The sequence below is a fragment of the Thunnus maccoyii genome, chromosome 16 (genome assembly GCF_910596095.1).
Source record: "Thunnus maccoyii chromosome 16, fThuMac1.1, whole genome shotgun sequence".
Lineage (NCBI taxonomy): Eukaryota > Metazoa > Chordata > Actinopteri > Scombriformes > Scombridae > Thunnus > Thunnus maccoyii.
This window is the reverse complement of record NC_056548.1, coordinates 13,258,772-13,286,024: the sequence shown is the minus strand read 5'-3', so window position 1 is coordinate 13,286,024 and position 27,253 is coordinate 13,258,772. Positions and strand designations below refer to the sequence as shown.

At 38.7% G+C, this 27,253-nt stretch overlaps 3 protein-coding genes across 3 annotated transcripts; 1 reads left to right on the top strand and 2 right to left on the bottom strand.

The window, feature by feature from the left end:
* The first annotated feature begins 1,374 nt into the window (after window positions 1-1,374).
* On the top strand, window positions 1,375-3,889 carry LOC121880950. Its single transcript, XM_042388589.1, has 6 exons — window positions 1,375-1,457; window positions 1,548-1,622; window positions 2,272-2,553; window positions 3,112-3,243; window positions 3,331-3,358; window positions 3,485-3,889. The coding sequence occupies exons 1-6, from the start codon at window positions 1,412-1,414 to the stop codon at window positions 3,603-3,605; spliced, it is 684 nt and encodes a 227-aa protein (XP_042244523.1). The 5' UTR covers window positions 1,375-1,411; the 3' UTR covers window positions 3,606-3,889.
* Window positions 3,376-7,614, bottom strand: LOC121880949 (platelet-activating factor receptor-like). Its single transcript, XM_042388588.1, has 3 exons — window positions 7,559-7,614; window positions 7,030-7,125; window positions 3,376-6,069 (listed from the first exon to the last, which is right to left on the bottom strand). Exons 2-3 carry the CDS (start codon window positions 7,030-7,032, stop codon window positions 4,885-4,887), a joined length of 1,188 nt encoding a protein of 395 aa, XP_042244522.1. The 5' UTR covers window positions 7,033-7,125; window positions 7,559-7,614; the 3' UTR covers window positions 3,376-4,884.
* A 13,588-nt stretch (window positions 7,615-21,202) lies between these two features.
* LOC121881102 (platelet-activating factor receptor-like) lies at window positions 21,203-25,798 on the bottom strand. Its single transcript, XM_042388746.1, has 3 exons — window positions 25,548-25,798; window positions 25,037-25,132; window positions 21,203-23,860 (listed from the first exon to the last, which is right to left on the bottom strand). The coding sequence occupies exons 2-3, from the start codon at window positions 25,037-25,039 to the stop codon at window positions 22,679-22,681; spliced, it is 1,185 nt and encodes a 394-aa protein (XP_042244680.1). The 5' UTR covers window positions 25,040-25,132; window positions 25,548-25,798; the 3' UTR covers window positions 21,203-22,678.
* Window positions 25,799-27,253: the final 1,455 nt, after the last annotated feature.

The window sequence follows — 27,253 nt, the reverse complement described above, 5'->3', positions numbered from 1 at the left end:
TTTGACAAATTTTTCACCACTGCAAATGTATTTTGGTGTCTTGTGAGTCCATGTGGGCTGGACACTTGTAAAATTATGTTTTTATTGATGCATGACACAATAAGTAAATAACTTACTAACAAACTAACTTTACTGAAGTATTTCAATTTGATGCAACTTCCTCTCCACCACATGTCAAGGTGAAATAGAGTACAATTTTTACTTGAGGCTAATTGAACTGTAAAATCTGAATACTTATTATCATTGTATAATATGAAGGTGTTCCCTGTCTACCCTGTTTTGTGATAGGCAGGTTGTTTTAGCAACAGTTTCATGAAGCTAGAGAAACCACTTCCCCTATGATAAAGACAAAAGAGCAAGATCTATGTGTCTACATACCATGTACTAAAACAGTGTGTACAACAATAACCACATGAGCCAATGTCGCAGAGGTCAGTTCTACAGGTCACCATGATTCTTATGGCAGGTGACTTTTGCATGTAAGAGGGGACAAAATAACAGGAACATCTGACAATGTAATGCAGTTCAACATGACCAATCTACAAATTAGAAACTTATTTATGTGATTTAGTCTCAACATATTATAATCTTTCTCACATTTTTATATTAGATTCCATGAGATTATATATGTGTTCCTGTTATTGTGTCATTCCTATGTTTTATATGCACATAAGGCCTGACATATTGATCTTTAATTTCTGTGCTTTTTGCAGAGTGTAAAATTGGTTCACTTGCTTCTCCTGACTTGTCAGGTTGACTCTAGCAACCAGTGAGTGTTCGCCTGAGGTGAGAGGTCTGGTGTCAAACTGTCCAACAGCAGCAATCTTAGCTGTCATCATTGCCTGAGCCTGAAGGTGACCAATGTTGGAGATATGAAACGTTTGAAACCAAGTGTGGCGAGTGTCTGATAGACTTGCCCACCGGCTCTGAAATTTAAAAAACCATTAAAAGTTCTATGGAGTCTGGTTAACTGTTTTTCCTGCAGGTCATAAATGGATTGACAGATTTGAAATTTACAAATTAAAGGCTTTCATGGGTGAGATTAGGTTTAATTATGATTCTCTTTGTGCTAATTTGCATTTGTATTTGTGTTCTCCTATTTCAACACATTGTGCACCTTTCCTATTGTTTTCATGCCATTACTTTAAGCCACCATTTCCAGTAACAAGTTATGTGAGGTGAAATCATTGCTTACTGCTGCTTACCCTGTGTGAAAATTGTAAAATGGTATTTATTATTATTCTATGCTTCAGTTGTTCTATTTGATATTGGGTAGGAAACTTCCCTTCTTTTCAGTTTCCCAGTACCATACTTCCTCTATTTTCACTTGAGCTTTGAACCCCTGATTCATTCTTGTACCTGTTCGCCTGAAGCGACTGTGTCATTTGCTTTTCAGTCATCTCAAAACAACATGCTGCTTTTCTCTTTTCTCCTGTTCTTTTTCTGTGAGAGCACAGGTAAGAATATTTTTATAAGTGAATGCAATAACAGAATCCAAAATATAGGTTTCAAATGTGCTGATGTTATTATTCTATCTGTCTTTACAGTTAGTTTCCTGACTACACAGGAACAGGTAAGTATATTATATACTTACCTGGAAACAACTGCAGTGACTGTGGAAGGTAAAACATATTCTTTATCTTTATCTTTAACTATTCCAATCAAATCAAATGAAAGTACCAGTATTAGGAACAAGACTAAGAGTCTGCACAGCAGTGCTTTGAGCTAAATGCTAATGCTAATGCCAACATGCTCTCAATGAAAATACTATGCAGATGTTAAGCAGGTATGATGTTCGTTTTTGTCACCTTGGTGACCAAAAAGTGTAGTTTATGGCGTTAGCATGCTAACAAGCACTTAACACAAATTACAGGAAAGGCTTTAAAATGAGAAAATAAGGGGTCATCAAACATCATTACAGTTCTTCCTGTGAGGGAAATGAATGTTTGTGCCAAATTACAAACTTTATGGTGGTGCTGGATCACCAGAGTCATCCATCCAATAGGGAACTATCACTAAAAAGCACAAATGTCAACCTCACGGTGGCGCTAGAGAAAAAAATTAGAGGATCAACAAAGTGAGCAGGTTGCTTGACTGACCAACAAACCCACCATCCATGCCATGTCACAAGCATGGCTCAAAATGTCTAGCAATACCAAATCTTTTTTTCAAATCATCTGTAACTGTTTTATCTCTACTCTCTCTCTGTCCTCCATCCATCATCCTCTCTTCTGTCTTTCATCTCACCTTCATCTCCCTCCTCCTCTCCAGAAAACCTATCTCCTCTGCAGCTGGTAGCCACACCAGACTACCCGGTTGCAGAGGGTCAAAGAGTCACCATGCACTGCAGTGCTTTCACCATGCCGGCCTCCGTCAGTTGGTCCTGGCAACGACTGGAAAATCAGACCTGGCAGCAAGTGGCCACCGGTAGGGATCTGACCCTAACTGAGCCAGAGCAGAGTGGGTTGTACCGCTGCCATGCTGAGAGCCGCTTATCTCAGACGAGCATGAGCCCTACCCACAACGTCTACATCATCTCCATACGTGCAACAGGTTGGTGGTCTGTTTTGAATGAATGTGAAATCTTTAAATGTCACAACTTCCTTTTTTTGTGCTGATGAATCACACTGGATTCAACATTAATGTGGACAATAATGATGTAATGAGAAATTTTTATTATGAATGTCTTCAGTGCGTCATGAGAATTGATTGCCAACAATTACTTAACGTCCTTTGAGAAAGTGTTAGGAAAAAAACTATAGCAAAACTGACTTTTTGAGATATCTGTCATCATATTTGCTAGTCTAAAAAAATTGATATACCAGACAAAATTCTTTTTTTAACATGAACAAACATTTTTGAGAAGGATCTCTTTAAGTTTTTAGGAAAGAATTTCACAGAAAATTTTACATTTGAAAAATAAACTTATTGTTGCTCTCTGGTGGACAAAGTATGGAAACACTGTGTCTAAGTTACCTCACCCATATTTTTGGAATTTCTTGTCAATTTCTTGTTACAGTACTTATCAGTCACATGCACACCAATAACAAATGTATCTGCCGTATCAGCCTTTCACCTGCAATTCTGTGCCGTTTCTCCAACTTCAAATAGTGGGGGAGAAATTAGGAATAGCTGCCTTCATCCTTTCTCTTCTGGCTTTGATCATCAACCTCGCCATTCTGTTTTGGCTGAGCTGGCAAAGATTTAGTGGCATGCTGACTGCCTCCAACACAGCAGCAAAAGGTAAAGGGCACAAAAGAGCATTTCTTGTCAAGTCAGATTTTAAGCAAATGTCCTGTGGGTCATTTTAGTTTCTTTATTTACTTAAAGGTTTATCTGGAGCTGAGAAACCACCAAAGTAAGTCTCTACTGGAATAAAAAGTTACAGTATATTTTTATTAGCTTAGCATTTTGTTGACACATTGTGAGACAGTTGAGTCAGAAGGCTGTATATATTAACAACTACATTTTTTTTGCATACCAGAGGATGTTTGCCACAGACTGACGGAGACGTGTACATGAATTACGTGAACACCAACCAAGCCTACTCTGATCTGGACCCTGCCAAAATGACTGGAGACAATGTGTATGCAAGTCTGTCATGAGCATCCGTGACAAGGTGGAAATGTGCAACAAAAAGAGGAAAGGTGACAAAAAGATCATACAGATAGTAGCATGACTTGCTAAATGAGGTTTGCTATATACAGCTTGATAGTGTGAAGATTACCTAAATGTGTGAACTATACTTGTTTTAATCTCATTTCACTGCTAAGTTATTTAATGTAGTACAACCTACAGATCTGCAGTTATTGGTTCATTATGTTGTCCTCACCAAACAGTAAAAAGCCCTTCCTTCTCTGTGTTTAATAAAACCTATGCTTTGCTATAAGTTTCTTTGTCTCATTGATGGTATGTGTGTACTGTGCACACAGATGGGTACATAAATGCCTGTCAACGTGTCAAAAATAGACTTTTTAATTGTCTTTAACCATCACTGTATGACAAATTAAACACAAAAAAATATATTAAAAAAAAGAGTAAGAGAAACTAATGCTAAATAAAATGACACTTTAAAGCACAAAGCAATATAAACAAAGCTGCTCAACTGGATTAAAAAGACATAAACATAAACCTGTTTTGCAAAAGCAGGTAATCTCAAAGTATATTCAAAATACAGTATTAGATAGCTAAATGACAATAAGCATTGGCTTTTTTTTGTCACAGTGACTCCTTTTTACCACCACATCTCCATTAATGTCACAATATCAGATGCCAGAGGGGAAACATAGCTCAAGCATTGTTACTTCTGTTCCCTGGTTTCACAATAACGGATATAACTTGTCGAGGCACAAAAAAAACCTAACTTCTCTTATGGGAGACAGCTCTGTCATTATCACATGTTACTGATATAATGTCAGGGACACCCACCAAGGGGAAGGGTGTGTAATCTATACCCTGAACACCCAAAAAGAGGTGACTAGGTGTATATATGTGTATTATGCTTAATTTCACAATTGTTTCATGTCGCATCAGTTAATTTCACAAACTGATAAAGTGTCCTTCTGCAGGATTTTCAGTCATAAATGTTTTGCTTATGAACGTCAGTTTGCAAAACTTCTGCTTTTCTGCCTGTACTTCACACAGGAAGAGCAGAGGGATGGGTGCAACTCAAACTGTAGCTCCAACAGTAAGCAGAGTTTAAGCATCAAGACAGTGCATGAGACAACTTTCTTAAAAGAGGGTGTAGATACACTGGCGCTAAATGACATCAACACTAAAATGAAATATACATGTCCTGTCATCTTCAATCAGTGGCAACATGAGGGATAAATTATTTCACACACAAGTAACAGATATATACATATGTATATAAATCTGTTTGAATTAATCCAACTCAGGCCCTTGGTGCTCGCTCTGTCGTCTCTGGCTCTGATTCCTGCTGTCCATGGAGATCTGTGACGTGACCGTGTGTGAGCACCTGTCTCCCTTTGTGAACTTTATCATGTGAGCCATAATGAACCTCCTAAACCTCCTTGTGGAAAAATAATAAACCACAGGATCCAAAATGCAGTTGAGGCCCATAAGAACCAGGGTGATCTGATGTGCGTCGTTGAGCACCTGCAGAGTGTTCTGGTCCCAGTCCACGTGACCCCAGCCCTCTCTGATTTGCAACACTGCCAGTGTCCAGAAGCCTTGAATGATATGGTGAGGCAGGAAGCACAGAACAAACACCCCCACGACTGCCACCAACATCTGCAGAGCCCTCCGTTTCAAACCCCTGGGTTTTTTAGACAAGAATGATACAGTCCTGTGGGACTTTCTGGATTGAATTTTTGCAGACCCCATTTCTGACTGAGGAGCCTTTTGAGAAAGTAAGGCTCGGGCGATAAGGAGATTGCACACTACGACAAGAAAAAAAACTACTAAAAACACTCCAATTATCGTGAAATGAGTGGAAGCCACTATTTTCTTTGCAAAATCAGTTTGATTCTGGTACCCCTCAAAACAGCGAGTGACATTCCCATCTTCGTTGGTCCCCGGAGAAACCAGATATGGAATAGCCATTGCTATGGTCACTGCCCAGATGACAACGGACACGATGATCCCACGGCGCCTGTGGTCCGAAGAGGCTGCGTCCAGAGGCTTGGTGACTGCCCAGTATCTGTTGACGCTAATGGCTGAAAGGAAGAGGACGGAGCAGTAGGTGTTGATGAAGAACAACGAGCCAGTCAGCCGGCACATGAAGTCTTTGTAGATCCAGTTACCGTGGCGACTATAATAGCCAATCCAGAATGGAAGTGCACACACAAACAGGAGATCAGCAACGGTCAAGTTGGTCATGTAGATGCGGATTTCACCCATGGCCTTGGCCTCACGCAGGCAGCGCAGGACAAACAGCACGTAGAGGTTAGCGAAGAGACCCAGGATGAAGATGATGCCATAGGCGGCTGGGAAGAGTTGATAACGAAACTCAGAGTCCAGGAAGCCTGAGTCATTACCAGCTAAAGAATTCAATTCAGGCCTTCCTGCCATGTAATTTGGTTCTGTGCTTGAAGCCAGAATTCCCGTCTGTGGAAAATAAAACAGAAAACATGTCAGTGGTTCAAGTCCAAATGAGGCTTAAATAGTTTCATGTTTAGATCAATACCAGTGGTTTAGGGTGGTTCTGTCTGAAAGTGTTTGTTTTGAGAAGGAAATTCAGGGAATTGCTCTTCATGAATTTAATTCTCTTTTATTATAAAGCCATTCAGGAAAAAAGAAGAAGAGAAGAAGTTCTAAAAAAAAGAACTCTCACAGAATCCTGCAAAAAAAAAGTGCTATGAGTGAACACAAAAAGTTTAAATCTGTTAATCATTAAGGTTTTACCACTACCACTAACATTGTAAAGATGAAGAGCAGGTATGATGCTAGATGAATAATGATCTCACAATTTTCATCCAATCACACAACATTTACAATCCAGGTATGGGAACGTTATATCGAGAAAAGACTGAAAATCAAAGTTGTCTCAGAACCAAAACATAGACTAGTAGCAAACTGGGTCAAAGGTTCAGCTATCACTTGATCTTGTGAAGGAAATGTGATATGTAGGTGCGTCATGCAAAACTGTTCAATTCCAGTAAACCTGTTAGACTCAAGGTGACAAACTCACACACCCACGCATGATAAAAATCTGATCCCCCAACCATGAAGGCAGGTCTTTGTTTTAATACTGCTGAAAATGTTTAAGTTTTCCCCTTTAGCACTGGTAAAATACCTGATGAATGATTATTGATTGAATTGATTATTGATCATTTAGTCTGTCACCTTGAATTAAAGCTGAAAAGTGCCCAATCATGTCTCAATTAAATATTAATAAGAAAACATCAAAATAAAAATGTTACTTCTTCTTTCAAATATGTTATGGTGATATCAGATAAATAATGGCTATATGCCAGCTGTGGTTATATGGTCCACAAACGTGGCATGTGATAAACAGATGTCAGAGGAAGTGAAGCAACACCACAAAAAAGGAAGCGAGGATCTTACCATGGTTTCTTCTTTCTGAAGAACTATGTTGTAAATCTTAAGCAGTCACGTATCTCAAATTGATCCGTCCAGTAGATATTCCAGAGGACAGGCAAACTGTGACAAATTATTAAAGTAGTAAAAGTCAAAATCACATCACATGACAAAGGAAAGGGAAAACAAAGTAAAATTTGTAAATTTGTAAGTTCTATCAAATAATGAAAGCAAGAATAAAAAGTTTGAAAATCTCTAAATGGCAAAAAGTAAAAAGTAAAGTAGAAGTAATCACAAGTAATCAATCTATTTTTCGGTACTCCGCATTACTCTCAAATGTACACGTGCTGCATTCTCTAATTAATCAATCAGTCCGTGATATTCAGGTGGCAGCTCATTGGTGAGTTTAAAGACACCACAGTCTGCCTCATTTTCATTTGTTCAATACATCAGTGAAAACAAGCTTTCTTTCATATTGTCTGTCTTTACATTTCTCACTTTTGTAAAGCATAAAAGCAACAAAAATTGAATCTTAAATTACAGGCTGGCAACTTACCAGACTGCTTCCTCTCCTTCTCTCTCTCTCAGGATGTGAACTCATCGACTGTTAAGTACAACTGACTGACTAGGCGTGTGTGTTTGTGTATATGTGTGTTTCTGCGGAAGGAGTGCTTCAAAGTTCAATACGAAAGAGTTGTGGGTGTGCTTATTTCAGTCTTAGGAAAACCCAACATGGAGCAACATATTCACCTCCATATTTTCCTGTGTTTGTTCCTGAGAGATGCTCGCACTCGAGTAATCTAGGTGTTTTTCAGCTGGTCTCTATACCCTTGTCCATAGAAATATAAATTATACACTTATGTACGTCACTCTTATTTTTTTATTTCATGCCCTGTTTTTCACCATATTTTTATATTCTTGTTCTTATCTTGTATTCTTTTACATGCAGCTTTCCCTCGAAAATGAGCTCTTATCTCAATGTGATGTACCCGATTAAATAAAGAAAAAAACACACTCTAAAAATGCAACAAGTCAAACAACCATCTCAAAAATCAGCTGGGCTACATTTCAGAAAGGAAGATCAGTTTCTTCAAGAATTTGTCTTGAAAATTATTATAATAGTCAAACTTAATTTTAATGTCACAAAACTTTGAGGTATTATAATGAGTTAAGAGTTTAGATTGATCCATTTAAACTCGCCTCTGAGTATTAAAGACATTAGGTCCCTTGTAGAAGATGATAAATTTACCACAACATAACACCAACTTTGCCATTTGTCAATATACAAAAATAGAAATATTTCCCAAATATATATATATTTGTGCTGCTGGTATAAATCTTTGTACATAGAGGGTGTTCTGGGTCAAATTTGACCTGTATTTATTCAAAGAAACAAACCAGAGAAACTATAGATTGGCATATCTGTGCTCCTGTAGACTTTTGAGGTGTCATGGGGGAATCATGAAACATTAGAAGAGGGACCAAGTGTGCGCACATCCAGGCAAATATTTTCAGGTTCAAGACAAAAGAAATTTTACTGCAGAGCACAAAGGAGAAAGGTTTACACATTGTTAGGCTCCAAATAAATAGTTCAATTCTCTTTTTCTCTTTTCAAGGCAACTTTTCAATCTACAAGATCCTACAAGATTCTTCAGGCAAGCGTCAAAGAGAAAACAGGCATTTCTTGTAAATCAGCTGCTTGTCAGCAAGCAGCAGGGAAAAACAAACTCCACAAGATGGCGATCACAGTACTCCAGACCAAACAATCCTTTTTTTTTTTTTGAATACAGTGTTTATATCATGAAACATACATAGGCATCATCATATATGATGTACATAGGTACATAGGGTCACAAGGTGCCTTGACATTGTTGCAGCATCTGCACCTACAAACATGTCTTAATAAGGTAAAATAAATACATCAATTCCCAGGAAAACAACAAAGTTCAGGTGGGTATGTTATATTCAGTAACATGTCTGCAGGGAGGATGGCGGCGGAAATATTCTGCAGATAACTCCAGGACCTACACGACTATACTGATTGTGCAGTTTGATAGAAAAAGAGTGCATGTGGATTTTATCATATATCAATGCTAGCAGTGTTGATTGGTAAATTTCATGGTTATAATGAAACCCACCGATTCAAAAATGTTGTTGCATTCTTCAAATTCAATCAAATTCATTGAAATTATGATGTTGCTGTTATGTTCTCCTGTTTCAGGTAACATGAGACCACAGTATAGTGAAACTGTGAATGTGTCTCTCCATAAACAAACCTAAATAAGCACTCTTCCTGCTTTCTGAAAGATTAATGAAGGATCATTTATTTCTTAACAACTGATACCGTATTTATGAATGTTAATCATTTTTTTATTCAAAATTTGGTGTAGAGACTAATTATGAAGCCTGAACCAGGCCCATACTGTGAAGGGTCAGAATATGAACAGTATGTAAGGGTTAAGTTCATAATTATTAAACATATAAATAACACCTCTAATTAATATACAGGCTGTATATTAGACGTCTGATTAAATAAGTTTCTACCTCCTCAGAGTGAGTCATGACTGGGGCTGATTAGTCCGAATGATGATGCAAATACAGATTTGACTGATGTTTAATTCCCATAGAACATCATTAGCATGCCTTCATCGTTCTTAATACAGACCACATAAAACCCAATTTCCATCAGAATTAAAGCTGCAAGCAGTGTTGATTGGGTCTTCGCACCCTTGCACACGTCGGGGCGCAGTGCAGTCCAAGGGCCTCTGTCACGGGCATGTAGATGTTGCCAGACCTGGGCTGACAGGTCTGACTTTACAAACATGTAAAGTTTGGTGCGACCGGAGTTTGTACAATAAAGTTATGGTAATTTCCTCTGTCATGGCGAAACATCAAGTCTCAATGGTGTGAGGATGACAATTTTCTGCAGGGCGAGACATGTCTGTCTTGCTCACCCCTGTGTCATCAAAATTATGCAAGTTTTACTCTTCGAGTCGTGGCACAGTCCAAGGGCTTCTGTCACAAGCATGTAGATGATGTCAGACCTGGGCTGACAGGTCTGACTTTACCCCCCCCCCCCCCCCCCCCCCCTTTCTTCCCTCCTTCTAACTTTCAGTTGGAGAGCAGGATTTTCGAGTACTCTTCTTGTGAAATATCCTCATAAATCTCATGATGTTGGCCAAATCCTACATCAAAAATCACATTTTAGTAAGAATTTTCGTCGCAAATCCATTGATACAGGTTTGAAAGTGGTCAGACTTATAGTTTAGACGTCAGGACCATTTGTTTGACACAAAGTCCATGCCCAGAGATTGCCTCCCCATTGGTTTACATTGTAAGGTGCGATGTGGAACTACAACTTTCAGGCTGACAGGATGTATCACTCTGTTTGAAAATACTTTTTCTTCTCATCTTTTTGGTTTATAACAGCAGTTGGCAACCAGCATATTAGGTACATTATAGTCATCCTACGCCTCGTACTGTGGACCAAAAATTAAATCCAACACATTAATCCTGTCCGTATAATAAACACAAAAAGACAAAAACACTGCTGCTCCACCCACTTGGCATGTTCATTAAAGTTATAATGCTGAGCCCAAAAACTCTAGTCTTCCTGAGTTCTCCCCTCATATATTGTCTTTCTTGACCATTAGTGCAATATATGGTTGCAGGTGTAATAGTGTCCTCAGCCAAGTGGGAAAAATATGTGCTATATCACTATAACCAATCAGCAAAATGAGAGTCAAAAACCAATCATGTTTAATAAACGTGATCTCAATATTGAGGAAAAATAATCGTGATTATGATTTTTGCCAAAATCATGCATCCCTAAAGATAACATAAATTTTGATTTATATACACACACACAAACAGTTTAAATATGTATGTAATGAATTGTTTTCTTTAATAAACTGTTACTTGAACACTTTTCATTGTGCTCCTGAATTTCTATGTGTGCTCCAAAATTTTTCATTTGTGAGCACATGTACTCCCTCACAAAAAATTAAGCATTGAACACTGCTGTCAGATGTGTAGAAACAATAAGTAACTGCAGCTGGACACAGAAAAATACTAATATAGAGTGTGAGCGAACCGCTAGGTGCTCGGGCCCTGATAAAGGAAAAACTGCAGTACAGAGCTACAAAATTTAGTTATGATTTATTTTTCTACTGCACTTTATCATTTAATAGTCACCCTCACTTCATTTTTTCCCTTCCCCTCATAGGTCATCCCCACTACTGACTATACATATAAGACCTACAATTATTGTAAAATAAATGATAATAACCCCAAATTTCATACAAAGTTTGTATATAATGTACTGTAAGTATATAGACCTTTCTGCTATATCCTATAAAACTGAGCTACATTCAACTGTCACATCCATCCCTCGCCTTTCTTCCCTCCTTCTCCCTGTTAGATTGAGAGCAGGATTTCAGAGCAGCCTTCTAGTGGAAATATCTTCATAAATCCCATGACTTTGGCCAAATCTTACATTAAAAATCACATTTTAGTAGGAATTTTCATCACAAATCCATTGATACAGGTTTGAAAGTGGTCTGGCTTATAGTTTAGACATCAGATGCCCCAGTTTGGCACAAAGTCCATGCCCAGAGATTGCCCCCCCATTGGTTTACATTGTAAGGTGCAATGTGGCACTCCAACTTTCGGGGCTTACAAAATCTAAGAGTTATAAAATCTTTGAGTTATTACAAAGTTTTTAATAACTTTTGTTCAGCACAGTGTGATAAGTCATGTTTGAAGCCGATACCATTAATGCCCTGGGAGGAGATAGCGTTTATTCAAAGTCCAAAATTGGCACAAAGTCATACTTTCATGGGCGAATTGTGGACTTCCTGTTGGATTTAGGTCAGGGGTGTCATGTATGATTTGTATGTCTTGTTGAAACGAATAATTGAGTTTTGGTTCAATCTCTCTAAGACATTCCTATGGGCCGTGGCGGCCATTTTAGTGACATAGGTGGCGCTATAGAACACATTTTGGCACTTTGGGGGATAATTTTTACATTTTATCAAATTTTTAAAAGACCTGATGTGCATGCCAAATTTGGTGAGTTTTTGAGCATGTTTAGGGGGTCAAATTTAGGGTTGAAGTGGCGGATTAATAAAGAAAGAAGAAAGAAAGAAAGAAAGAAAGAAAGAAAAACAGAACAGATACAAGAGGATCTTCGCCCCTTTGGGTCTCAGGCCCTAACTAATCACAGAACAAGACACAGCTGGAGTGGGGCAGGCACTGGAAAAGGAGGGAAAGCCCAGGATTGATTAACAATGAAGACAATGAGGGTGTGGAAGGCAACTAACAGGTCAAGGCTAATGGGACTAAACACTGAACAGATGTGCAGGGGAAAACAGCCTGAGCAGAATCACGGCAACACGTGAGAAACACAAGGTTACAAACTGCCAAGAATAAAACCAAAGCAAGGCAGAGATTAAAACTGAAGAAAACATGATCCCTGGGGGTGTTCCATCAAGCTGGCTGAGGGGATGGCCTGGCTTATTTTGATAAGCCTCGCTAATTTTAGTGGGAGTTCCATTCCATCACTGGGGCTTATATGAGTTCCAGCCCAGTAACCATGGTAACTTAGTCAGCAGAACTAGCCTGCTCCGTGGCAGGCTTATGGTCAAGCTTAACTCAGCTGCATGTCAAAGAATGTCCGACAGACGGAAACAGACTCTCAAAAGATGGTTCCATCAAGTGTCTTTTCGCACTAACATCACTTGTCTGTGTTCAGAAAACATAAAATAGAAGAACTGTGAGGGACTTTTACAAAAGTACAAGTCACTCTTGTATTGGACTGGATCCTTTTATTTAAAAGCTTAGCATTTATAATTTAAGAAATAAAAGTGTGCCAGCATTAAATTGTAGTCATTTATTTATTCATTCACTGTTTTACAGTAGTCCTTTGCCTTTTGGGCTCGGTCCCTAATTAAGTCCAAACCATGACCTTCTGCTGTGTTTAAATTTATACAGGGTGCATCCCAAGACTCGTAAATTGCATCCACGTTTCCCTCACTTGCGTCTTTTCCTTGCGTCTTAGTCCCTCCCACCGTGGATGCAAGGAGAGACGCAAGGAAACCAAGCGAGGAGAGAGGAAACGAGGAAATCTGTTTTAAGAGACATGAGACGTCCTCTCCTCTGAAGCGTCATGTGAAGCGACGTCCGTTTCTGATGACGGCGACAGCTGATCACAGCTGGATCAGCTGTCAGTCGGCTTAGAAACTTCTGATGGAGTATGTGTCTCCACACATGTGCGCTGTGCTAATACTAATAAAGGTTTACAGTTATCACCGCTAGAGCAGCTGTTTTCTCTCTGCGGGCTGTTACCTGTTTAACAAACACCTAAATAAAAACCTGCATTCTGTATTTATACTGTGTTCTGCTCAGACGCACAGGAACCATTTCTACTCGCAGAATGCGTTTATACTATTTATCGATTATTTGTATCTGTATTTTTTGATAATCCTGATAGTGAGTTCATCATTCAGTAACCCAGAATATGATCAGGGTGTCTCCTGAACACTGGAAAATATGTATTTGGCTAAATGTTTCAGGGCAAATGGAAATGATTTAACTCATATCAAACCCGACGCTCAGGAATTTTCAGCCTCACATGTGACTGAATGGAAATGATAATAAATTACGTAAAATATAAATGTTTTGAACTATTATTATGGATCAAATTAAAGTCAGGAAGAGTCTGTCTGTCAGCAAGAAACAGTTTAATGGAGGAAATAACATCATGAAAAAAATCTTTCTTATAACTGAAGAAAGTTGTTTATGGTTCTTTTGTTGATCAGACCGACAATTAACAGATTTTTAACTATGATGAATCAGAAAACACATAAAACATAAAACTTGGGAATGATACGCTTAAATTGAATCTATAATCTGTCTCCACTTCGGTATGAAACTGCAGTGATGTAGGCCTATCAGATCAGTCTGATCAGCTGCAGCGTTCAATCAATAACTGATATCCAATAAGGGGGCGTGTCGGCCGGTAAAAGACTTCCGTGAAGGCTGCTCTCGTGTTTCCTCGCTCCTCGCTCCTCGGAGCAGAGTAGAGCAAAGACTTGGGACGCCTGTCAAAACGGCGCATCAGGAACAACTTCCGGTTCAGGCGAGGAGCGAGGAGCGAGGAGCCATAAAATAAGAGACTTGAGACGTACCCATAGTGTTAACTGCTTATAGTAAGCAAAATTCACCGCTCTCTTCGCCTGTTCTGCCGCCAGGGAAAAGAAGGAACTTGTCATCGGCAGAGTCAGAACCTGCTGCTTCAAAAATGCGTTTGAAACAGCTGTACTGTATTTTGAAACAATCAATAAAATTCGGTAACTCTATATTCGTGTATAGTAATAAATATACAAATGTCAATTAGATGGTATTCTGCATGAGAAATAAAGAAAAAGAAAAGGTTATGATATTATAGTGATATTTGACCCGGACAGACGTGACCACTCTAAGCGGTTTCCACTGTTCATATCCTTCTCCAGTTTCTTAATCTCCAACTGCAACTTAATTTTTAAGTTTCATTGACGCTTGTTAACGGACATTTTGTGAAAGAGAAATGTGTCAAAGAGTATGATAATGTTGGTAAGTTGGTTCTCTAATGTTGCCTACACCATAATTTTAATTATACATCTAATATCATCTAGCCTAGTGATAATATAACTACAGTCGCTGATCTGAAGGGCAATACTACTGAATGCTCATTTATTAACAAATAAAGATAAAACCATGAACAGGAACAAGCACTGCTCTTCACTTTCACCACCCAGACTCATTAAGCCGGATGCAGGGACTGAACCATGAACCTTCTAATGATAAATTCACTCTAACCTTTCGGCTATCACTATCTGCCTACAGGTGCGCATTTAATCTGTCATCAATTTTGTGCTAAGTCATTTCCTTCACCTTTTTAATTGTAGCAGTTTTGCCCTATTTTGTGAAAACTCCTTTATATTCTTCATATAGTTTCATCAGCAGGTTTGTTCTGCTGCAGAGAAGAACACCGCTCTAGTTTTCTCTTCTTTTTGCGACATAGTATCGTCTTTTCGACAATCGACTGTTGTGGGCTGCTTATGTAATCCGTGCACGCGCACACTGCTAGTTTATTCCAGTCTGGCTAGACTTGGCGTTGACTAGACGCAGCTTAGCTGCATTAGTGGAACGGCTTGAGCCTCAAGTGAAAGTTGACGTTAATTCTAGCCAGGCTTTTTCAAGTAAGCACAGCTTTCTTTAGCTGTGTTGATGGAACACTCCTCTGATGTCAAAGGAAAAACAGGCACTACACAAACAAACACAAATGGTAGATGCAGTTATCACAAATAATTTGTAACCCAGAGCACATTCAAAATATACACAGAGCAACACCAAAACCCCCCAAAACACAGACAGTCCAGAAACAGAGTTCAGGAGAATTCAGTGATTTAGTGATGACCTCAAACCATTATCTTGTGCAACATGAGTCCATGGATACACATACAACCACAGTGCACATACAAATATACAACCACATTGTTTCTCTTCTAACTTCTTTAAAGATATATTATTTCAGCCTGTGTAGGCAAGGTGCAAAAAATGTGGATCAGCCACCTACATGTTAACATCTGTTTTTCTCCCTAAAAAGCAAGGAATTTTCAACTTTGTTGGCTTCAGTGATGCCACTCAGTTATAAACTAGAAGAGTTTCTCAGCAACAGTTCTCTGTCATCAAATAGGTATGTCTAGCTTAACAAGTGTAAACCAAGGCATTAGTGCAAAGTGATTAATGCTTTGTTATTTTTGGATGTGCTCAGTAGTGAATAAACACAGAGAAATAGTCTGAAAAAACAAACACACGCACACATGTGCTGTATGGTGCTTTTTTCAGTCCATCTACTATCCATTTCTGTAGCTGACATACAGTACCAGTCAAAAGTTTGGATACACAATAGGAAAGTGTGTCCAAACTGGTACTGGATACTAGGTATCCATCTATGAACACCAGCTTCAAGCAAGCTGTTTTGTGTATACTCTCATGAGCTGTAAAATTACTGTGGAAAAAAATACAAAACACCAAAGCTGCCCAACCCAACACCTAACTGAACTTTGCCTGAACTCAGCCGGAGGGTCATACCTGTGGCAAATGTCTCCATAGATGCAGCGCAGACACAACAAATATGTTTTGTTCTGCTATTAAAGATCTGAAGCGAGGCAACAATACATTTGACAATCTGTGCCCTGGGGAATGCCTGAGAGAGTTGCAGATGATTTCTTTCAGTCCCCTTGTAGACATGAACGCACCTTGAAAAAGAGCTGAAAAAGAAGGTCTGCTCTCACCTCATTCCTATCCATCTGTGCAGGCAAGTTGGAACAGAAGTGTAGAGACCAATTACTTGTGCAGAAAAGTATGAGTCATTCCGTCTGTACATGGTGAGGAGGCCGAACTGGAAAACTTAATCAATTACAATAAGGATGTTTAATAACAGAGTGGACAAACTGATAGAACACACCGCTGTCTGCCGGCGGTTTGTGGGAATCAAACCTTTAAATCAAGCCTTAAATTACGAGTCTAGTGGTGAGAACGACCTTCCAAAACTTCACAGGTTGAATCCCTACATCAACCAATGTGCCAGTAACAGCCTCTTGAGTTGAAAAGTTTTCAGCCTACTTGCTGAGTCACTGAAAAGAAAATAATTTATTAAATAGGATGACTGAGGAGTACCTTTCCTTCCATGACAGTTCTCTTTCCCTATTCTGGCTGCTTTGCTCTATGTCCTAGAGCAAAACACAGAAGACCATCTTTTTGGAAAAATCTACTTCCATCACTAAGGTCAACATTATCATTGTTATAACACTTCATGGATTTCACTGTAACGCACCAAAACTTGCAAACAAACTTCTATGTAAACATTTCTATCAGTTTTGTATTACTGCTTAGTCTTGAAACTTTGATGTTTACGCAATCATTTTTTTTATCTTTCTCTTTAAGTATGACTATTGATATTTAAACAGGGGAAGTATCTACATAAGTCATTTTTGGCTTGTTCAAATGTTCAAACTGTTTTAAATTCTTACTGTCTTTTACATTTTTTGTCTTTTTACATTTTCACATTAATCCAACAGCTCAATTTTTCAACCACTTAGCTGGAAGTCATATACACTAATAATGCTATCATTGTTTTAAAATAACTTTGTGGGCCTTCCGGAGAACTGCTCATTATGTTCCTCTGGCCCTCAAATAATCCCATGCTCACACAGTTCCATAATAACAGGAAGGCCACAGTTATACAGTAAATGTGTCACAGAGGTTCATATGGTCATTGTGACAGGGGACGTTGTGCATTTTTCTTCGGGGCGGACCTGCACGTGAAACATGGTCAAATCCTTGCTCTCCATAACCGGCAGAGCCTTAGAAGAAGATAGTTCAATAGCTAATTAAAACATGTCAGGCAAAAATACAAACAAACAAACCAAAAAAAACTCCAAAAAACAAACATAACAAAACAGGGAGGCAGCCAGCTTGGACCCCATGAAAAAAAATCAACGAGGAGTTAATAACATTTTCTTTCTTCCCCTTACATACGATGGGAAAACACCTTATTCCACACTGATCACAGCACTATTCACTGAAGCTATAAATGTGAAATTTTCAAACCTAAGACCTCATATATTTTATGGCTGCACCATTTCATCATGTGGAAATATTCCAGATGTCTTGTGCATCATTTTATATGCATTTCCCAAACATTCTGCCTGACATATTTATTATATTTGGAAAAAAATGAAATAAAGTTTTGTGGGTTTGAACAATGTGTTTGGCACGTCCTTGTCTGAAACCGCTGAGACATACAAACAGCCAACTGCCTTTAACCAACCAGCACTGACAAAGTGCTCAGCAGCGTTGCCACCACAGATGCTTCTGACAGATGTTGTTACACAGGAAGGCACAGTTACTGTGATAGAGGTCATGCACTTCCTACAGTCTCATAGCAATGGCTCATCCGCTTCAATCCGTTTTTCCTTAATGACCACACAACCAGGGTCAGAGGAAGGGTACAGAATGCTAGGTAAGCTTAGTTCATAGCGACAGCAACATCACAGACTGAATTTGCCTCTGAAATCCATAAGGGTGACATAAAAGACACAGGCAGAGAGCGCTCTTTATTAAACGATGAACTTCAGTGGGTGCAGTGGTTGGCGAACGCCTTCTTTTATGGGGCTGATATTTGCAGATCTAGGCCTGGGTGGCTGGCTGAGTGTGCACTATGCAAATTCTAGATGTGTGAATTCACTAAGATGAGAGGTTGAGCATATACAGTAGAGACCTGCTACAGGGCTGTTCATAGCACTAGAATCATAATACATTATCATCAGCAGCCTAAACTCAATTTCTCAGCTCCCAACTCTGCTGGAATGTGATTTAATTATGTTCAAATGGACATGTTTACAGGGAAGCTTTAATGGTTCCACTGCTGATGATTTCATATGTCTTTAATCATTGCTTCAAAATTCACTTGAGAGCATCACAGAGCAGCTAGCACTGTAGGGTTTTATTCTCTGCTATTCTTATGCTTTCCCATTACCAAACCATTATCCATACCATTTCCTGAGCCCATTTTGTGATGAAGTGAGTATTTTAGCTGACATTCGAGATCAAAGTCCAAAGGAGTTGTAGAGACTTTTCTGTTTTGTGCACTGTGTTTAGTGCTCTTGGAGTTTGTAGGGCATGAATAGTGACTATTATTAGTTATTAGTGAATTCAAGCTGCGTCATGATGTGCACAACAGGAACTCTTAACAGATACATTCCTTGTCCTTTTTAGGCAGATGTACTCCCAAGACAGATGGCTTCCTCCTCAGCCACAGAGCTAAAACAGCTTCTAAATTTATACACTGGACCAAACAATTAATCTAAGCATGCTTTGAGAAGCAAACATTAGAGAGAAAATAATTCTCAGTGGGAAATATTTGTTCGTAAGAATTTAATGGAAATTACACTGGAATCAGATCGAGAGAAAATAATTCTCCGTGGGGAATATTTGTTCGTAAGAATTTAATGGAAATTACACTGGAATCAGATCGAGAGAAAATAACTCTCCGTGGGGAATATTTGTTCGTAAGAATTTAATGGAAATTACACTGGAATCAGATCGAGAGAAAATAATTCTCCGTGGGGAATATTTGTTTGTAAGAATTTAATGGAAATTACACTGGAATCAGATCTGTCAACCTCCAACATCAACAGCAACAAAATGGTTGTCTACCAGTGCATCCTAAATAACCCATATATGCACATTCTGCAACCCCATCAGCAGGATGAAGACACACCAAACTATTTGGTTAAGGTTAGGGGAAGATATTGGTCATGCCAAAGACTATATGGTTTGAACATTACTTCAACAATTTAGTACTCCACTGTCAGAAATCTGAAAGACTTGTGAGAGACACATTTTCATAAGGTCAGCAAAGGAAATGATGCTACACAAGCCAAGATATCCTGACTTTTAGCTCCTAGTATGGGTCATGGCTGAATCCTTCATTTATCATAATGCAACTTCTTAGCATCTTTCATTAGACCACCCCTGCCGATGTCTTTTACACTGCAAGCCCCCTGCTTGTAACACAGCCTTTTCATAAAAAAAAATCCAAGCCCAACCTGAGATAATCCCGATGAAGACCCTGAAAATGATTCATCCTTTGGGGAATGTAAGTAACACATTTCATGGTCGTCTACCCATACTACATATTTTACTTTTGACCAAAGACTTGTGTCAGCCAGCGTGCAGAGCCCTCCCTAGAACAAGGCCACTAGCATGGCTAAGAGTCATGTAAACTGGGGTTAAAAACAATATAGAGAGATGATATAATACCAATGGTGCATGAGAGAAGGTTTAGATTTTATAAGCCCTGAAAGTTGGAGTGCCACATTGCACCTTACAGTGTAAACCAATGGGGAGGCAATCTCTGGGCACGGACTTTGTGCCAAACTGAGGTGTCTGACGTCTAAACTATAAGTCAGACCACTTTCAAACCTATATCAATGGATTCGTGACGAATATTCTTACTAAAATGTGATTTTTCACGTAAGATTTGGCCAAAGTCATGAGATTTATGAAGATATTTCCACTAGAAGACTGCTCTGACATCCTGCTCTCAATCTAACAGGGAGAAGGAGGGAAGAAAGGCGAGGGATGGGTGTGACAGCTGAATGTAGTTCAGTTTTATAGGACATAGCAGAAAGGTCTATATACTTACAGTACATTATATACAAACTTACTCGCACTGTAGAGCCCTGTGACAGTACACATTTCAATCAAACTTTGACCAGGTCATGTGGGTTAAAAGTGTTAAAAGTGCACAATTTTGATGACAGCTGTGCAAGTAAGCCTTATATGACAAACATCATCTGATTCACATGAAATTTTCAAGGTGTGCTCTACAGTTGATATACAGCGACATGATGTTTATTTAATGCGTGTTTTCTAGCACCAGATAGTGGACACAGGAAATGATATTTAACTCCTTCATGCAATGTTAGATAACAGACAACTAAAGTTACACATCTTTGTCCAGCAAGTACTTGTGGCACTGTACATTTAAACGTATGACAGACATGAAGTGCAATCAGGCAGATTCCCAGAGCCATGGAGACAAGCTTTGTGATTCGTCAGCTTCCAGAAAGTCCCAGAAAACGCCATTTTATTGGTGTGATTGGTGTTACTGGTGGCTCGATTACTGGGCGTTGTGATGGCCTGATGATGTGTCATCATGCAAGCTTACAAAAACAGCCTTGGCTTGGCTCTTCCTACATGGTCACACCGACATCGAGGTAAGACATGTTTTCATCTCTATTACCTTTGAGATTTGATGTTTCACCATGACAGAGGAAGTTGCTATAACTTTATTGTACATGCTCCAGTCTGCACCAAACTTTACATGTTTGATAAGAGTCCCGGCCTGAACACGCCTACATGACAATATTTTATCAGTGATGCAAAATGGCTCAATAGCGCCCCCCACGAAATTGCAGCTAAGCAGCCCCAGCAGCAGGCAAAATGGTGGACAAAGGAAGTGATGTTTATCTCCTTGCACTGCCTGAAAACAGCCCGGGTCTGAACACATCTACATGCCCGTGACAGAAGCCCTTCGACTGTGCCGCGGCCCAACGTGCGCAAAGGCGTGAGGGCCCGTTCAACACTGCTTGCAGCTTTAATTAGGTTAGCATTTTGTTGACACATTGTGAGACAGTTGAATTAGAAGGCTGTATATATTAACATCCACATTTTTTTTGCATACCAGAGGATGTTTGCCACAGACTGACAGAGACGTGTACATGAATTACGTGAACACCAACCAAGCTTACTCTGATCTGAACCCTGCCAAAATGACTGGGGACAATGTGTATGCAAGTCTGTCATGAGCATCTGTGACAAGGTGGAAATGTGCAACAGAAAGAGGAAAGATGACAAAAAGATCATACAGATAGTAGCATGACTTGCTAAATGAGGTTTGCTATATATATCTTGATAGTGTGTAGATTACCTAAATGTGTGAGCTATACTTGTTTTAATCTCATTTCACTGCTAAGATATCTAATGTAGTACAACCTACAGATCTGCAGTTTTTTGTTCATTATGTTGTCCCCACCAAACAGTAAAAAGCCCTTCCTTCTCTGTGTTTAATAAAACCTATGCTTTGCTATAAGTTTCTTTGTCTCATTGATGGTATGTGTGTACTGTGCACACAGATGGGTAGATAAATGCCTGTCAACATGTCAAAAACTGACTTTTTAATTGTCTTTAACCATCACTGTATGACAAATTAAACACAAAAAATATGTTTAAAAAAAAGAGTAAGAGAAACTAATGCTAAATAAAATTACACTTTAAAGCACAAAGCAATATAAACAAAGCTGTTCAACTGAATTAAAAAGACACATAAACATAAACCTGTTTTGCAAAAGCAATTAATCTCAAAGTATATTCAAAATACAGTATTAGATAGCTAAATGAAAATAAGCATTGGCTTTTTTGTCACAGTGACTCATTTTTATCACCATTAATATCACAATATCAGATGCCAGAGGGGAAACATAGCTCAAGCATCATTACTTCTGTTCCCTGGTTTTACAATAGCAGATATAAAAAAAACTTAATTTCTCTGATGGGAGACAGCTCTGTCATTATCACATGTTACTGATATAATGTCAGGGACACCCACCAAGGGGAAGGGTGTGTAATCTATACCCTGAACACCCAAAAAGAGGTGACTAGGTGTATATATGTGTATTACGCTTAATTTCACAATTGTTTCATGTTGCATCAGTTAATTTCACAAACTGATAAAGTGTCCTTCTGCAGAATTTTCAGTCATAAATGTTTTGCTTATGTACATCAGTTTTCAAAACTTCTGCTTTTCTTCCTGTACTTCACACAGGAAGAGCAGAGGGATGGGTGCAACTCAAACTGTAGCTCCAACAGTAAGCAGAGTTTAAGCATCAAGACAGTGCGTGAGACAACTTTCTTAAAAGAGGGTGTAGATACACTGGCGCTAAATGACATCAACACTAAAATGAAATATACATGTCCTGTCATCTTCAATCAGTGGCAACATGAGGGATAAATTATTTCACACACAAGTAACAGATATATACATATGTATATAAATCTGTTTGAATTAATCCAACTCAGGCCCTTGGTGCTCGTTCTGTAGTCTCTGGCTCTGATTCCTGCTGTCCATGGAGATCTGTGACGTGACCGTGTGTGAGCACCTGTATCTTGTGAGCTTTTTCATGTGAGCCATGATGAACATCCTAAACTTCCTTGTGGAAAAATAATAAACCACAGGATCCAAAATGCAGTTGAGGCCCATAAGAACCAGGGTGATCTGATGTGCATCATTGAGCATCTGCAGAGTGTTCTGGTCCCAGTCCACATGACCCCAGCCCTTTCTGATCTGCAACACTGCCAGTGTCCAGAAGCCTTGAATGATATGGTGAGGCAGGAAGCAGAGAACAAACACCCCCACAACTGCCACCAACATCTGCAGAGCCTTCCGTTTCAAACCCCTGGGTTTTTTAGACAAGAATGATACGGTCCTGTGGGACTTTCTGGATTGAATGTTTTCAGACCCCATTTCTGACTGAGGAGCCTTTTGAGAAAGTAAGGCTCGGGCGATAAGGAGATTGCACACTACGACAAGAAAAAAAACTACTAAAAACCCTCCAATTATTGCGAAATGAGTGGCAGCCACTATTTTCTTCTGACAATCAGTTTGATTCTGGTACCCCTCAAAACAGCGAGTGACATTCCCATCTTTGTTGGTCCCCGGTAAAACCAGATATGGAATAGCCATTGCTATGGTCACTGCCCAGATGACAACGGACACGATGATCCCACGGCGCCTGTGGTCCGAAGAGGCTGCGTCCAGAGGCTTGGTGACTGCCCAGTATCTGTTGACGCTAATGGCTGAAAGGAAGAGGACGGAGCAGTAGGTGTTGATGAAGAACAACGAGCCAGTCAGCCGGCACATGAAGTCTTCGAAGACCCAGTTACCGTGGTTACTATAATAGCCAATCCAGAATGGAAGTGCACACACAAACAGGAGATCAGCGACGGTCAAGTTGGTCATGTAGATGCGGATTTCACCCATGGCCTTGGCTTCACGCAGGCAGCACAGGACAAACAGCACGTAGAGGTTAGCGAAGAGACCCAGGATGAAGATGATGCCATAGGCGGCTGGGAAGAGTTGATAACGAAACTCAGAGTCCAGGAAGCCTGAGTCATTACCAGTTAAAGAATTCAATTCAGGCCTTCCTGCCATGTCATTTTGTTCTGTGGTTAAAGCAAGAATTCCCAACTGTGCAAGATAAAACACAAAACATGTCAGGTCTTCAAGTTCAAAAAAAGAACTCTCACAGAATCCTGCAAAAAAAAAGTGCTATGAGTGAACACAAAAAGTTTAAATCTGTTAATCATTAAGGTTTTACCACTACCACTAACATTGTAAAGATGAAGAGCAGGTATGATGCTAGATGAATAATGATCTCACAATTTTCATCCAATCACACATTTACAATCCAGGTATGGGAACGTTATATCGAGAAAAGACTGAAAATCAAAGTTGTCTCAGAACCAAAACATAGACTAGTAGCAAACTGGGTCAAAAGTTCAGCTATCACTTGATCTTTGCACTGTTACCTGATATAAATGATTTACCGTTAAATGTTAGTGTTCAACCTCTAAAGACTCCAAAGTAGAGTTCACACCTGAATTTCCAGTTGAATCTGTGCAGCCCACGACAAGGAAATGTGATATGTGGGTGTGTCATTCAAACTGTTTGTTCAATTCCAGTAAACCTGTTAGACTCAAGGTGACAAACTCACACACCCACGCATGATAAAAATCTGATCCCCCAACCATGAAGGCAGGTCTTTGTTTTAATACTGCTGAAAATGTTTAAGTTTTCCCCTTTAGCACTGGTAAAATACCTGATGAATGATTATTGATTGAATTGATTATTGATCATTTAGTCACCTTAAATTAAAACTGAAAAGTGCCCAATCATGTCTCAATTAAATATTAATAAGAAAACATCAAAATAAAAATGTTACTTCTTCTTTCAAATATGTTACAGTTTTGATTGAATTGATTATTGATCATTTAGTCTGTCACCTAGAATTAAAGCTGAAAAGTACCCAATCATGTCTCAATTAAATATTAATAAGAAAACATCAAAATAAAAATGTTACTTCTTCTTTCAAATATGTTACAGTTTTGATTGAATTGATTATTGATCATTTAGTCTGTCACCTTGAATTAAAGCTGAAAAGTGCCCAATCATGTCTCAATTAAATATTAATAAGAAAACATCAAAATAAAAATGTTACTTCTTCTTTCAAATATGTTATGGTGATATCAGATAAATAATGGCTATATGCCAGCTGTGGTTATATGGTCCACAACCGTGGCATGTGATAAACAGATGTCAGAGGAAGTGAAGCAACACCACAAAAAAGATAAGCGAGGATCTTACCATGGTTTCTTCTTTCTGAAGAACTAAGTTGTAAATCTTAAGCAGTCACGTATCTCAAATTGATCCGTCCAGTAGATATTCCAGAGGAAAGGCAAACTGTGACAAATTATTAAAGTAATAAAAGTCAAAATCACATCACATAACATGTTTAAATATCTTATAGCAGGGAAAACAAAGTAAAATTTGTAAATTCTATCAAATAAGGAAAGCAAGAGTAAAAAAGCAAAAAGTAAAAAGTAAAGTAAAAGTAATCACAAGTAATCAATCTATTTTTCGGTACTCGGCATTACTCTCAAATGTACACGTGCTGCATCCTCTTATTAATCAATCAGTCCGTGATATTCAGGTGGCAGCTCATTGGTGAGTTTAAAGACACCACAGTCTGCCTCATTTCATTTGTTCAATACATCAGTGAAAACAAACTTTCTTTCATATTGTCTGCCTTTACATTTCTCACTTTTGTAAAGCATAAAAGCAACAAAAATTGAATCTTGAATTACAGGCAACTTACCAGACTGCTTCCTCTCCTTCTCTCTCACTCAAGGTGCGAACGCATCGGCTGTTAAGTACAACTGACTGACTAGGCGTGTGTGTTCGTGTATATGTGTGTTTCTGCGGAGGGAGTGCTTCAAAGTTCAAGACGAAGGAGTTGTGGGTGTGCTTATTTCATTCTTAGGAAAACCCCACATGGAGCAACATATTCACCTCCATATTTTCCTGTGTTTGTTCCTGAGAGATGCTCGCACTCGAGTAATCTAGGTGTTTTTCAGCTGGTCTCTATACCCTTGTCCATAGAAATATAAATTATACACTTATGTACGTCACTCTTATTTTTTTATTTCATGCCCTGTTTTTCACCATATTTTTATATTCTTGTTCTTATCTTGTATTCTTTTACATGCAGCTTTCCCTCGAAAATGAGCTCTTATCTCAATGTGATGTACCCGATTAAATAAAGAAAAAAACACTCTAAAAACGCAACAAGTCAAACAACCATCTCAAAAATCAGCTGGGCTACATTTCAGAAAGGAAGATCAGTTTCTTCAAGAATTTGTCTTGAAAATTATTATAATAGTCAAACTTAATTTTAATGTCACAAAACTTTGAGGTATTATAATGAGTTAAGAGTTAAGATTGATCCATTTAAACTCGCCTCTGAGTATTAAAGACATTAGGTCCCTTGTAGAAGATGATAAATTTACCACAACATAACACCAACTTTGCCATTTGTCAATATACAAAAATAGAAATATTTCCCAAATATATATATATTTGTGCTGCTGGTATAAATCTTTGTACATAGAGGGTGTTCTGGGTCAAATTTGACCTGTATTTATTCAAAGAAACAAACCAGAGAAACTATAGATTGGCATATCTGTGCTCCTGTAGACTTTTGAGGTGTCATGGGGGAATCATGAAACATTAGAAGAGGGACCAAGTGTGCGCACATCCAGGCAAAAATTTTCAGGTTCAAGACAAAGGATATTTTACTGCAGAGCACAAAGGAGAAAGGTTTACACATTGTTAGGCTCCAAATAAATAGTTCAATTCTCTTTTTCTCTTTTCAAGGCAACATTTCAATCTACAAGATCCTACAAGATTCTTCAGGCAAGCGTCAAAGAGAAAACAGGCATTTTTTGTAAATCACCTGCTTGTCAGCAAGCAGCAGGGAAAAACAAACTCCACAAGATGGCGATCACAGTACTCCAGACCAAACAATCCTCTTTTTTTTTTAAATACAGTGTTTATATCATGAAACATACATAGGCATCACAAGGTGCCTTGACACTTGCAGCATCTGCACCTACAAACATGTCTTAATAAGGTAAAATAAATCCATCGATTCCCAGGAAAACAACAAAGTTCAGGTGGGTATGTTATCTTCAGTAACATGTCTGCAGGGAGGATGGCAGTGGAAATATTCTGCAGATAACTCCAGGACCTACACGACTATACTGATTGTGCAGTTTGATAGAAAAAGAGTGCATGTGGATTTTATCATATATCAATGCTAGCAGTGTTGATTGGTAAATTTCATGGTTATAATGAAACCCACCGATTCAAAAATGTTGTTGCATTCTTCAAATTCAATCAAATTCATTGAAATTATGATGTTGCTGTTATGTTCTCCTGTTTCAGGTAACATGAGACCACAGTATAGTGAAACTGTGAATGTGTCTCTCCATAAACAAACCTAAATAAGCACTCTTCCTGCTT

Bases quoted from the DNA above. Each gene is read 5' to 3' on its own strand.
- LOC121880950 (XM_042388589.1), top strand. From the start codon at position 1,412: ATGCTGCTTTTCTCTTTTCTCCTGTTCTTTTTCTGTGAGAGCACAG. The intron at 2,554-3,111 runs GTTGGTGGTCTG...AACTTCAAATAG, and splicing joins CATCTCCATACGTGCAACAG to TGGGGGAGAAATTAGGAATA. The intron at 3,359-3,484 runs GTAAGTCTCTAC...TTTGCATACCAG, and splicing joins GGAGCTGAGAAACCACCAAA to AGGATGTTTGCCACAGACTG.